Raw genomic sequence first — 14,592 nt, forward strand, 5'->3', positions numbered from 1 at the left:
TCTGCATTTTTTTATATATATATATATGTACTTTCCAGATTGGCACAGTGATTTCTAAACAAAATAGAAAATCAGTGTAACAGGCAGCCGGTGCAGAGCTCTGTGAACACCGCTCTGATTGAGACACCGTCGGTTACAATGTGCTCTGTGACAAGGTTTTTGAAGTAATGGTGCACAGCTCCTTTGACTGACTGGAGGACTGGAGGAGGAGGAGGAGAGAAGAGAAGGGAAAAAAGATGAGTGATATGATTAAGATAAAGATATAAAGCACAGGAGGTAAAAATAGGACGGAGACGAACGCGCAGTGAACCGAAGGAGCTGACGTGATCGTGCAGCGAGCGTTGTTTTACCTGAGCCTCGTTACCGCGGCGAACTCTGTTTTCTTTCTCGATTACGAGTGACAAACCGAGTTACGAGTGTGTGTACGTTCAACCGTGCACCTGCAGCCAAAAGACCACTCCAGGACCTAAACTTAACAATTAAGGAGAACTTCGGCCACTGTGACGTGTGAGAATATTCAGAAGTTAGGATGTATGGGTGAACAAGAGTGTGTCGACACTGTGGAACACTACGTTCCCGTCACTAAATTGGGTTTATGCCACAAAGTCAGCGAGAAGCTTAGCTACACTGAAGTTCTTTCTCTTTTTTTCTTTTTGTAAAGCGTGTATTAGGATCAAGGGAAATTTGAAACTACTTAAAATTAAGGAGCTTATGCCTTTTTGTCAAGCGGGGTCTAATCGGAGTAATTTAAGCCATATGCTGTATTCGGTGACTAGCTTTAAGTGTCAGCCGTGACCAACTTAACAGGAAGTTGGGCTCAGCGTTCCCCTGCTCTCCCACCTCCGTGATCCAGGCGCCTACCTGTTGATGAGACCGAAGTAAAAGGATGGAGGCGTAGACTTACTGTTGTCTGCTATTGTTACCGATGGGCCACACGTAAACAGTAAAGATATATGTGCAAACATGGCAATCGTTTTCATCCTCCACAGTGTGTGTGACAGTGAGGGCAGTGTACTTTTACATGAATTTAATTGTTGACACTAGTGTTCAAATGAGCTAAGGCAAACAGAATAATAAAAAGGTATGCACTGAACATATTTTCACTTGATGTTTTCGCAGCCATACTTTATTCCCAGGGCGTCTCTGACTCGGTGTGAACCCGTAATAAGCGTGCTTTGCAATTGAGTTGACTTCTCTTTCATTTTCCCCTGTTATTTTTTTTTTCCTATGTTGTTTTTCTCTTGATTCTCCCTGAGCCTCAAAATAATAATGCATTTGATTGTACCTGCAATTGAGTTGTCCTTTGCCTGTTTCTTTCTTCACATTTCCTTTGCATGTGTGACGCTTTTGTGAGCTTTCTTTCTTTCTTTTTTTTTTTTATCAATCGACGTGTTTCTGAAACTTGCGTGGGTTTGTTTCAGTGTCTGCAGAGAATCTGGAGAAGAGCCTCAGGCAGATGGAGAAGCAGCTGCTGCAGCTGGAAAGAGACCTGGAGACTTTCTCCTCCACCGATGACCCCAGCGACATGTTCTTTACCAAAATGGCTATATCCTTTTACATGTGTGTGCTGACTCTCAACACTCTGGGGCGTTATACACTGACTTGAGTGCAGGAGTCTTCAATGGTTTTCAGGCCAATGACCCCCAAACTGATGGAAAGATAAAGTAGGGAGCTCTTACCTAGTATATGTGTTTTACATTAAACTCGACCTAGTGCTATTTATAAATATATATTATTATTATCATTTTGCATTCAAATAATACACAGTCTTTTTCTTTTTTCATACATGCAACAGTAGGATGGATGGATGGATGGATGGATAGACGGGATTTCACCTGGGGACTGTATAGGCTCTCGGCCAATTGCGGGAATCCTGACAGAGCCAGCGTGTAACACGTGGCCTCGTCATTGGCTCAGCAGCGATAGGGGCGGGGCCTGCTGTGTACAGGAGGCTTAGATTGACAGGTCTAGCGGGGGGCTCTGTGTGATACGGTGCACTGCTGAGACAGCTCCTGTATCGCTGAATGAGTGAAGTGCTGACTGAAAGAGAACGTCTTCTGCCTCCATTTATCCATTTCCTAAAAAATGTTGGATTCATATTAATGTGAATTTAAAGAAATTTAAAATTATGGGGAAAATTAAACAATATTTAAAAAATGTCTAATCAACCAAAGATTTTGCAAGTACTCCGCAGATCCCCTCTTGAAGACCTATTCATGCATGAATGGCAAAAAAGAGATAGTTTTCATGCCAACGTTCAGCTGAACCTCAGGTATTAAGGTTAGGAGCTCTCGGTTCTGTTCTCTTCAGTATAGTTGGTGCACCGATCAGGCATAACATTATGACCACTGGCAGGAGAAGTGAAAAAACTTTGAACATTTAGTGAAAATTCAATGTTCTGCTGGGAAACTTTTGGACCTGTCATTCAGGTGGATGATACTTAGACATGTAGCACCCACCTAGACCACCCCCACCCCATAGCAGTGACACTCCTTGATAGCAGCAGGATGCAGCCTGACACAGACACACACACACAAAATGTTTAAGGTGTTGACCTGGCCTCCAAATTCACTAGATGCCAAACTGATGAAATATCTGTAGGATGCAACTTCAAAAGGCACGGGATGGTTAGAGAGGGAGAACCAGGTAGTCCGTGACTTTCCGTCATTCTCTTTTACTATCACAGTGTCAGTCAGTACTGTACCGAACAAGAGCAATTTATTATGTTTTATCAGATTGGCAAATCAAAGGTGTGTAGACACACAAATAGACGCTTTCCTTTTATCATTCCACTGCCCATACGGGACATCTAGGTCTGTTGCAGACACCTGTCTGTATCTTTTTGGCGTGCATATAAATTATTCAGTGTTTTCTGAGGTAGTTCTACAGGATCAGTTTGACAGGTTTGTCTCAGTCCAGGTGTGTAAGTGTGTGTTCAATAATACACCCTGTGCCCGGCCTCCTTCATGTAGTTTTGATCAGTAGCCTAGGGGCTGTGGCACTGATGGCTCGAGCTGCAGTTGTTAGCAGAGAACTTGAGTGCAGCGCAGAAAGGCTCTTTGAGAGTGGATTTGACAGCTCGGCTTTCTGATTCTCTGTGCTTTTCACAAAATGTCTTATCACTAAATTAAAAACTCTGCCGAATTTGAAAATGAAATGTAAACTCGTTGTAGGTAAAGACGTGAGTAACGTGCTCTAAGCGAATAACTAGCGCTGACTTCTTGTTTTAGCAACGAACGGCCAGACACGCACACACTAACTGGGCCTAACTGCGCAACAACAAATATTTTATGTGAATATTGTGTTTTAGGCTGTTACACTGTTGTATTCACCCCAAAGCCCTGCATACATTTTTAGCACTTCACTCATCTCACACACACAATCACCGAGGTTCAACAGAATCGTGATTGTTTTGATTGGATATCTACACTCTGTAAACTGTTAGCAACATGCGTCTCTAAATTAAATGACAGAAAATAAATGGGATTTCATTGTACTGTTGCACAAAATACATGCACTACTTCATTTTAATCTGAACTCAGTGTGTCAACCAATTTATTTGTCTATAAATGTGCTTTTTTTTATTTCAGTTTTCATACAAAATCATACATACAGAATTCATAATTTCTGCTGTTTTCCAATAAGAGTCAATAAGACATAGTGCTTGTAGGGACACAACAAGGGAGACAGAGACTGTAATGACATATAAATAGAACAAAACTAAATAAAACACGATAACATACTGTACGAGTTTCTCACTACAACGATATACCAATGGCGGGGCTCCACCTTCTAGTGAATATATCTTATTCAGGGAATATGTTATATGTTCCATTTGTTCCATTTGATATATTTCCCATATTTTTTTCTGTCCACGTGCTACATGTTGAAGCGTCAGGCTTCAACCACCTTATTGTAATGCATTTAATTGCTGTTGTCAGTAGCATCTGTAAAAGATATTGTTTGTCTCTTCCTTCGATACCTTTTGGTAATAGGCCTAGTAGAGACACCATTGGGTCCATAGCAATATTACCATCAAATACTTCATTAAGTGTTTCATGGACAAAATATGTGGATCTCATTGCTAATGTACAGTTTTGTGCCAAATTTAGCCATAATGTCAGGTGTCCGAAAGTACCTAATGATTACCTTCCATTTTAATTCCCTCCACACATTGGAGTTAGTTACCAAATGTGCTTCAGTACATGTCTTTCCCACATATCCTGTGATATGCCAGAAAAAATTTCCATTTCCCATCTTTCTTTAATCTGTACAGTATTATTCAAGTTTAAATGTGCTTTTTAAGTAGCATTAGTTAGTCATGTTTGCATAATGACGTTCGTTAAAGTGAATTTAGACTGCACTGTTTTTCATGCTCAATAAGAGGAAAGTCGTGAGCTTTCTGGAAAAGCCTGCGTCGCGTTAAAGCCAGATGTGGTCTGGAAACCTACCTCACCGTCCAAACTTGAGAGACTGGCTTTGTCACATTGAAAATGACATTGAAAATTCTATTTTCAGTTTATGCAGCCACTTGAGTATACAATAACTGTGTTAGTGGTCTAGTGTTGCGTTTCAGGATCTTAGCTAAGCTTGTAGAGGTGGTAAATTAGAACACGAGAGAGAGAGAGAGAGACAGGAGGAGAGTGAGCCGGTGAAGAAAGGGAGAAGGAAATATGATGGAACAGAAGAGGGAAAGGAGTAAAGGATCAGGGGAACAGGGGTTTCTTTAGAATTGGCTGCAGTGGGCGGCTGCCGCCTCTGGAATAGGGAAGAAGTCAGCAGAGAGGGAACAAGAGGAGAGAAATTTCACGCCCCATGATACTTATCAACTACCGCTCTCAGCTATCTTTTCTTTTCTCTCTTGCTTTCTGTCACCTGCTCACTTTCCTCATGCGTCTTCGCCCCAGCTCCTGGCTTGAAAAGATATTACTGACAAGTCAATCTGGGAGGAGTGCCTATTGAACAGCATTTACCCAGCTGTGAATAGGTAGTCCCATCCCCAGCCAGATTCATCTGAGGCCAGACCTCAAATAGGTCCATCAATTGAGCTATAATGAAGGGGCACAATAGGAGCTGGAGTGGCTGCCCACACACAGATACACACAGACACACACAGACACACACACAGGCTCTGGTACTACTTGGCCTCCTCTTTATTCGTTTTTTTGTCTTTATTTTTTGATAGAAAATTATCCACACATTTAATAAAAATAAAAATACTGATTTCTTTCTTATTAAAAAGTTCATCGTGTGCAAAGGACGGGCTGTGATGTGCTCGTATGTGGAAAATAGGAACAATAAAATGGAAATTTGAGGTGTGATACATATATTCACCAGTCAGGCATAACATTATGACCACCTTCCTAATATTGTGCAGGTTTCCCTTGTGCCTCCAATACAGTTGTGACTCATCAGAGAATGGACATGGGACTTCTCAGGGTGTCCTGTGGTGTCTGGTGACACCGTTTTGTTAGTGGGGACCTTTGGGTAGTATGAGTTGAGAATAGGGGCCTCTGTAGATCATCCCACTGATACTTGATCAGTTTGGGATCTAGTGAATTTGGAGGCCAGGTCAACACCTTGTACTGTTCTTCAAGTTGTTTGAGTTGTTCCTAAACCATTTTTGTGTTTGCTGCCATCCAGGAGTGTCATTGCTGTGGGGTGGGGGTGCTTGGTCTGGTCTAGGTTGGTGCTACATGTCTAAATAACATCCACACGTTTCCCAGCAGAACATTAAATTGTCCCAAGATCCTGTCCTAATATCTTGTGCCATCGTTGTGTATTTTAAATATTGAGTGAATATCGTGTGTGTGGAGTTGCTCCACGGTCCCGTATGCCCCGGTGCTTCGCTCGTGTTCTCGCTCTCCTCGTCTCTTTGCTCTGACACCTCTCCAGCACATGTTGACACGAGCATTAACTATTTGTCCTTGTTCACACACAAAATTGTACCAACATCGCAGATCTGTGCTTTGCTTCGCCTCGAACCAGGAGGCCCTTGCCTTCTCTGCAACTCCGCTCTGATGCTGACAACTCGTGAGAAGTCCCCAGTGTTTCCTAGGATACATCCATATCTTTAAAGGACGGGCTCTTGACACTGTTCTCAGAGCATTTTGAAGTGCAAGTTCCCTGAAATATATAAGCGGACTGTACTGGCTGCCGCTTTTGGTGCTACAGCAGTGCAGAAGCGATGGTTAAATCAGTGTATTTACGCTAATGGGCTTTAAGTGTGGTGAAGACTGAGTGGAGTGCCCGCAATAGCGATGTTGTCAATTGTGGTGTCTTTCTTTTCTAAATATAAAATGTTCTGTTCAGCTTGGTTTGTGTTTATGTTTCCTGTTAATATTGTCGACGCACACAGAAACAGCGCGTGCCAGGGTTGCGTTAAAGCGTAAGCAGTAAACAAACCACGGTGGTAACCTAACAGACAGCATCAGAGCTCTTAATGTCAACATCTTAGTTTACCACCGACTGAATGCGGTCATTTTGTTGCCAAGCAAAGGGAACGCTCATGTTAGCCTTTAATAAATAAATGTATGATGGATGTTTGCCAGCCTTGACCGCCGCCCTCACAGCTTCTGCAAAGTTGCACGGGAGCAGTATGGCAAGCTGGTGATCATGCACGGCAACATGGAGACGCTGTACCAGAACGTCCTGGAGTACTTCGCTGTGGATCCCAAGAAGACGTCGGTGGAGGAGCTGTTCACTGACCTCAGCAACTTCCGGGCCATGTTCTCTGTGAGTACACTGTGCTGTAGCTTTACCCAGAGGACGAGTGTTTTTCTTTTATTTCTTAGGAGGAGGATGTTGTTTGCAGTTGAAGAAAACAGGGCCGGGTGGTTCATACCAAATACTGGTATTTTTTTTTTTGAGCTTCTAATATACCGGCATACTGGTGTATTTGATTACACAGCGTTGGGAATACTGTGCCGTGAGATATTGTTTCAGACCAGAACACTTTCAATGTAGTGCTTCTATACACACATGGTCTGTCTGTGATAAGTGATGAAGATGGAAAGGTCCAAAAATGAAGCAGCAGAACGAGAAGAAAAAAAAAAAAAGCTGGCTTGTCAGTTGTTTGGGTTTTTTAGACGTCCTTTTAGACGTCCCTGGTTTCTGGGGGCAGTGCCCGTTTTGGTTGACCTGTCCCCCGGCTAAAAATGTCCCCGAAAATGTCCCCAATTTTAGCTTCATGAATGAGAAAAAAAATGTTGCGCACAGGCTACAATTATTACGGTGTCTGGTCGTGCTGCTATTGATATTGGAGACGTAGCAGCTTAAATATGAATAAATATCTTTTATCTTAATTTCTTCATTTCATCTTGATAACATTTAAGTGCAGTGCTAACACGGGGCCATGCAAACCTGTTTTACTACAAATGTGGGATTATTCTACAATACTGACTCATCATCACAGTAAAATAGTAAATAATAGTAAAAGTAAAATGGTAAAATAGTCCATCCTTAGTCAGTCTACTGCATTAATTCCTCTCTCAACCAATAGGAATGTTGTGAACACATGATTTTACATGAAAAAAAATATCGTGATATACATTTTTGGTCCTACTACCCAGTCCTAGAAGAACATTAACATTTTAAATAAATTACAGATGTCCTGACCACGTTTTGCCCCAATTCAACACTGATCTTTTAGTATTCAGCATCGGCCCCGATCCACGTCCAGATCTGATCTTAAATAAACAAAACGTCTTCCCTGGAGGTTCATAAAGGCTTTTCTTATCTTACTTGTGTCCTGAATTAACTGTATTAAGTCCAATAAACAGGGAAGCCAGTGTAGCAGGGACAGGGCAGCTCGTACCAGATGCTTGATGAAAACCTGTGTTCTCTACTCCAGAAACAGGTTTTCATCCAACTCCCTGAACTCCATGACAGTCTTCTCTTAAAAGCAGCATTCAGTGTGTCTTGTTTTTTTAGTGCAACCGAGCGTATTCATCGTATTCAGTTTTATTTTTCTGTGGCAAGTCAAACTGTTAGTATTGAATAAGGATTTCCTAGTACCACCTCTCCAAACACAATACATCATTTAATAATTTGTTCATGATTTAGAGTAAAGTACTTTCACACCTGAGAGATGTTGAGACGATACTGATCATCCGCACTTTTGTCAGAATTTTATTACACACATTTTAGATCTAATGCTGAATTGTGTATTTAAAGACATTTTACTTTTTTTTTTTTTTTTAATTTGTAAACAGGACCAATAAGACAAAACCTTTAACTGCCTGCAAGTAATTAAGAAGATTGCTTAATTTATTTATTTATTTGGTAGATGCAATGAAAGCTGGACGTTTGGAGTGATGTGTTGCTCCAGTCAGGCGTTTTATTGCTGTTTGGTGGAAAAGGCTGCTTTAAGTCCAGTACCATGAAGCTCAAAACAAGTCTAATATCAGCTAGAGTATTGTGTTGGGTTTGAGAAAAGCTGCAGCAAATCTCAAAACATGCTTCGAGATACGAAAACCTTTTTATCTTTTGCTGTTTTTTATCCGCTGGCGGTGTCGAGACAGAACTTCCGCTTCTTTTTTTGTTGTTGTCAAATCAGTGCCATGTGTTATAATGCAAAGCAGAACAGCGCCAGTCCTGTGTAGTCCAGTCCCACCCAGGCATTTATGTCATCGCTGAGCTCCGTGGCCTTATCAGTCTGGTAGCTACTGTGAGTTCTGGAGCTGTGGAGACCCACTGTGTTTAATCAGCAGGATTAGTGGCACAGGCCACTGGGCACGACAGATAATAGTAGCTAATTAGCCTACTAAAGTTCTTGCCCTGCCCCCAACTTAACACCCACACACACACACACACACACACACACACACACGCACACGCACACAAATGGATTTCATGCCTCTTTGCTTTTTTCCAAAGAAGCCATTAGTTATACTTTAGTTTTCCATGTACCCCAAAGCTTTGTCTGCATGCATGTGCATTTCAGGGAGTGTTTCTGGGTGGTGTGTTCTTCTAGGCTCTGAACTGACACTCGCTTGCAATGGAAAGTTTAATTTCAAGTTTATCACATTAACACAAGACTTTAGTTGTGATCGGAAATTGTGACAGATTAATGTGAGATCTCTCTTTCCCCTCTTGCGGTGCTTAAAATCTGCTATACGCCCCGAGGGAGACTGATATCGACATTCCACAACATTAAAACCACTTACATGATAAGTAAATAACATGTAGCACCCACCTAGACCAGACCAGACACCCCCACCACATAGCAATGACACAAAAACCGTACAGGAACAACTAAAAAAAGAAAAAAGAACAACAGCACAAGGTGTTGACCTGGCCTCCAAATTCACTAGATTCCAAACTGACCAAATATCTCAGTTGAAACTGACCACAGAGGCCCCTCCCTTCAGCCCACATAGGACCCACAGACCCCCACTAACAACCTCCTGTTACCAGACACCAGAAGGACCCCGTCCATTCTCTGATGAGTCTCCACTGTTTTAGAGACACAAGGGAGACCTACACAATACTAGGAAGGTGGTCATAATGTTATGCCTGGTCGGTTCACCCATACTCTCACTTTTCAATAGATCCACAGTTAACTCTTCTTCCCTTTTCATTTTAACTAAGTCTCACCCACACATCTTGACATGCCGTCTGCTGGATGTGGTATCTGAGACTTCACAAACTCTAGTAAATGAAAAATAAAAAATAATATTCCACATTACACAATATGAAGCATCATAACAATATACAATATAAACAATCCCCTTCCCACTCCGCTCCATGGTTCAGGTTGGAGTTTTGCCGTGGCTTTTACGTTGTGACCGAACATAACATTTAATGACTCTGCTGCCGAAAGGTGAATTAGCCAAGTGTTATAAAGACCAGCATTATGTGGGCAAAACTCCCAAGTTAGCGTTTCATTCCCCTGGTCAACGAGTAAGAAGCTTACACCCTCAGCAGTTCGTTCAAATGGTCACATCACACAGACGTACAGCACCTTGGGAGAAGCCAAGGCCAGGTCAATGGACGTGGAGATACAGTAAATCTCAGCGTCGTAACCTCCAGGTCAAATCTGTGTCAGCATTTACCCTGCTGTACCAAGGCCCATGCTAATGGGTGCGTGCCGTCTATAGACCTCTGCCTAAGGGCAACTGAGCCTTGAACTGTGTGTGTCTTGCTTGCGTGGTGTGTGTGTGTGTGTGTGTGTGTGTGTGTGTGTGTGTGTGTTTGTGTGTGTTAGTGTGTGTTAGTGTGTGTTTGTGGGCGTACGTCATTCTGTCTCAGCAATTTTTATGGGAAAAGCTGCTTAGTTTTTTCATATGGCCCCCCCACCCCATCCCACACACACACACACACACACACACACACACACACACACACACACACACACACACACACAGGACCATACACACTCTTGTGCACACACATGCAGCATGTTCAGTCACCCGTAGGAAGGAGACCCAGGGCGAGGCCGCACATCTGACAGGAATCCAATTGAGCGTGTCTAATGGCGGACATCCAGGAGAGGAGGAGGGCGAAGCAGACCTGCAGTGATGAAGGAGAGCGGAGGGCAATTTCCTCAGAGAGCTCGTTCTCTCTCTCTCTCTCCCTCCCTTCCTTCCTTTCTTTCACTCAGCACGTCACTCTCTCTCTTTTCTTCATCTCAATTTTACGGGAAAAAAAATAAATGTTTTGTCAGGAACCGGGTTCTCCTTTTCTCTATGCTGTTCCTCACCATCGCTCAAAAACAATATTGCTTAAGTGTACATTATTCTTCAGTGTTGAGATCAATTTTGGGGAACGGTGTTAAATTTCGATTTAAAATCCAGATGAAACGCGGTTTTCTTGGGTTTAAAAAGAGCTTTTTTATGTATGTATAAAAACATCCCTCTCACCCTCATGGGTTGGTATCTGTTAGGGCAGTATGACCAAAAATGTACATCATGGTATTTCTTTTAAATTTTGATGGTGTCACGGTATATTGCGATATTTTTGTTTCATGCATAATCACGTGTTCACAACATATTCTACTGGTTGAGAGAGGAATTAATGCAGTAGATTGACCAAGGATGGACCATTTTACTTGTGATGATGAGTAAATATTGTAGAATAATCCCACACTAGTAGTAAAACAGGTTTGCAAAAAATTAAAATAAATGAATATTATTATGATGAAATGAAATGAGGACAATCATCGTTTTATTTATTTTGCATCTGTAATTGTAGTGTGCACGCAATCTTTTTTTTTTTTTTTTTTCATTCATAAAAAACTAAAATTGGGGACGCCTTTGGGGACAGCTATAGCCAGGTCATCCTAGACGGGGAGTGTCTCCAGACATCCTGATATTTTAAAAATTAACCTAATAACAAAAAAATACTGATATTCTAATCAATTTGAGCCTTTATACCGTCCAGCAATAGTATCTGTGTCATCCTCAAGCTTCGGTCCTCTACCAGAGGCCTTTGGAGTTTGAGCGTCCTGCTCAGTATCTTAGCTGTTCCTAGGACTGCACTTGTCTGGACTGAGTCTTCAGGTGTTGTTCCTAGGATCTGTGGGAGCCGCTCTCCCAGTTTGGGGTTCACTGCCCTGAGTGCTCCTACTACCACAAGGACCACGCTCGCCTTAACCTTCCACATTAATCCCAGCTGCTCTTTCAACCCTTTGGTACATCTCAACCTTTTCATATTCCTTCTTTCTGACGTTGGCGTCAGCTGGTATGGCCACATCTATCGCCACCACCCTCTTGGTTGGCCAGGACCTGTTGGTCAGTCTGGAAGCTGTGGTGTTGCCCACTGGGACTTGGCTACTTCTATTCCATGCTGGGTACAGATGTTCCTGTACACTATTCCGGCCACATGGTTGTGCTTCTCAATGTGCACTGATCCGACTAGCATCTTACACCCTTCTACTATGTGCTGGACAGTCTCAGAGGCGCTTTTGCACAGCCTGCGCCTTGGGTCAGGTCTATATATATCTCTATATATCTCTCTACTCAAGTAATGTCCCTCTGACATTTGTTACTGTTTGCATTTTCTTTATGGGTCCTATGATTTTAGGAGACAGCAGAGCTTTTCAAACTGGTTGTATTCATGCCAGTTTTGATTTAAACAAACAAGTTTTGGTGTGACCATCTTTATCAGGCCTTTTTCCGGTTTTGCTATTTGCAAACCTTTCGTGGGAGTTCTACTCAAACTTTAGTAGCTGTCTGGTCCACTTTTAAAATAAGACGCTATTTTATTTCTCAGCTTCTGCACACTTCCTCCTTGGATAGGCATAGTCATGTTATAGAAAGCACTGTATACCCATTTTTTTTTAATGTAATAACTCAAAAACCTTTTGATTTGCCATGGGATTCTGTACAAATATTGGTGGCTCTAAGAGGATAAATGCCTCTCAGTCCTCTTGCACCCCTACAAGGTTATCTTTTATGCTTCAATGTGAAACATCCTCACGAATATTGGATGGATTCACTTAAAATTTTCAACAGACAGTCAAAGTCCCCGGAGGACAGCTTGACATTTATTTATTTATTTTTTAAAATACGACAACCTATTGTATGGTGGAGGCATTCACAGTGCCCTGAGAATGAAGTGCCATTTGAGCCAACATTAGTACTTTGGTTAATGGTTACATGTTTTGCAAAACGAATGACTTTCCCATCGTCTTCAGCTCTAATTTGCTCTATTTTACGCTCATTGATTTGCATGTTTGTTTTGCTAATATGCAAAACTAAGGCTGTGGACTATTTACCTACCTAGTAATACCTTTGACCTACATTCTTCATTCACACTTTTCATTTGCATGTTTGTAGGACATCTTGTTGTTACGACTTTTTAATTTACAGTAGACAAATTCTTTTTTTTTTTCTTTCTTTCTTTCTTTTTTTTTTTTTTACTTTTCAGTCTGTGGACCTGTTTGAAAGCGAGACTGATTTCATCACCGACTAACGTACGTGCAAATATATTCAGGTTGTGGGAAGCAACAACTCGTTTTAATTGCCTTGGTACAAGTGTGTTTACATGTGGTTTTGGTAAAAGAATTTGACTTTTTAATGAGAGAACTGCTTGACAGCAAAACAGGGCTGTGTTAAAGTTTTGACAAAGTTTGCGTTGTGCATTCATCATAGCTGTCTACTTGTAACCTGGGGATTCTTAATTGTTCCTTACTTGGAATGTATTCCCTGTCAGCAATCTCGTTGTTCTCTTTAGTTTTTGCTCGTTCTCTCCGCTGCCCCTAATTTACCAGATTGGATGCCCATTAAGAATATAGTCATTTGTGAATCCGCGGCTGCCACGAGCAACCGACAGTCATTCCATTAAATCAAAGTTAATTTTGTGGAGTAGTTTGTTCGATTTAAAAATAGTCCTAAAAAGAAGAGAGAGCTTCATTTGTTATTTGTCTTCGCGTTCTCCTTTTCGTCATTGCGCCTCTTGTTCTCTCTGTTTCTTTTAGCTTGTTGAGTGGTACTCACCAAGCTATGTTTTTAGCATCTATTGTCTTTTCATTTGTGTGGGTTTAGATTAGAGAAGAAGTGTTCAGTTAAACCAATCCACTTGTGGACGCTTCCTTTGTATTGTTGATTACATTGAGATTATATTTTCTTTTTTGAAGTTTTAAACTTTTCCTTCAAACTTTTTAAATGACAAAAGACCTGTTCAGTTCAGTAGCGTTGTTTTGCAGCATGTATATCTTTTAGTCCTCTTTTAGTTCCATGCCTTGTACACCTGGATTAATGCCGTCGTCTATTGGGCTGTGATTGGGCCTCGTAAAGATAGTAGTCTAATAGGCAGTTTATACTTCTGCGTTAAAGGGACGCCGGGCTACGGCAGCATCACAGATCCAGCCTGTGCAGACCTAGCACCGTAGCTGACGTTCACCTCCCCAGAAATGTAACTACATGCCACGGCGACACAGGCCACAAGAACTATGATTGGTTCACTTGGTAGTAGTGTGTTTCCGCTGAAGCATTTCCGGCTGCTTCGCCATCGCCGCAATTTTTGAATTGACTGTTTTGGTAAAGCTAACTGAGGAGGTTTGGAGATACAGACATTTGTGTAACTTGTGTTTGTCAAAATTTCAGCATAGGTTTCAGTCACCATTGTTGAAAGTGAACCCGGAAGTGCAAACAAAAATGATACCAACTGTCAAAAAGAGACGCAGTGCTGACGATCATTTGGATGTGCGTTGATGTCCTAAGTGTATTTGTTTGTGTTCATCCTCCCCTCAGTTCTGACTGGTCTCTCTATTTCTTCTGCTTAGACCGGTGTCCATCAGGCAAAATGCTTTGAATTCTCCAACGCCACGTTCTTTAGCTGTTATTCCAAGCTGCCTGTCATATGTCATTTACCCAAGAGTGGCTTCCATCCAGCCACTTTACCAAAGGTTCGACTAAGTCCTGCTGAGATCCATCCAGCCTCTCATCGCTGTGGACGACTTCTGTAGCTCAGATTGTTTGCTTCCTGGTCAACCCCCCGACCAAGCTCCTTGTTGCTTGGTAACTCAGCTTTGAACTCCGGGGAGAGTCCTGGTGGTTCCGGGTTTCTTCCATTTCACAGTTATTGTGGCCACTGTGCTCCTGGGAACACTCCGAGCGTTAGAAATTGTTTTACACAGTTGCCCTAATC

At 42.0% G+C, this 14,592-nt stretch overlaps 1 protein-coding gene across 6 annotated transcripts in view; it reads left to right on the forward strand.

Moving 5' to 3' along the window:
• LOC125005819 (protein diaphanous homolog 3-like) overlaps positions 1 to 14,592 on the forward strand; it is a 163,427-nt gene that overhangs the window by 82,591 nt on the left and 66,244 nt on the right. For all 6 annotated transcript variants that reach the window (XM_047581427.1, XM_047581431.1, XM_047581428.1 and 3 more), the window contains 2 exons: positions 1,422 to 1,546; positions 6,571 to 6,735. In XM_047581427.1, coding sequence (XP_047437383.1) covers positions 1,422 to 1,546; positions 6,571 to 6,735 — 290 coding nt within the window. The remainder of the gene's footprint in view (positions 1 to 1,421; positions 1,547 to 6,570; positions 6,736 to 14,592) is intronic.

The sequence above is a fragment of the Mugil cephalus genome, chromosome 3 (genome assembly GCF_022458985.1).
Source record: "Mugil cephalus isolate CIBA_MC_2020 chromosome 3, CIBA_Mcephalus_1.1, whole genome shotgun sequence".
NCBI lineage: Eukaryota > Metazoa > Chordata > Actinopteri > Mugiliformes > Mugilidae > Mugil > Mugil cephalus.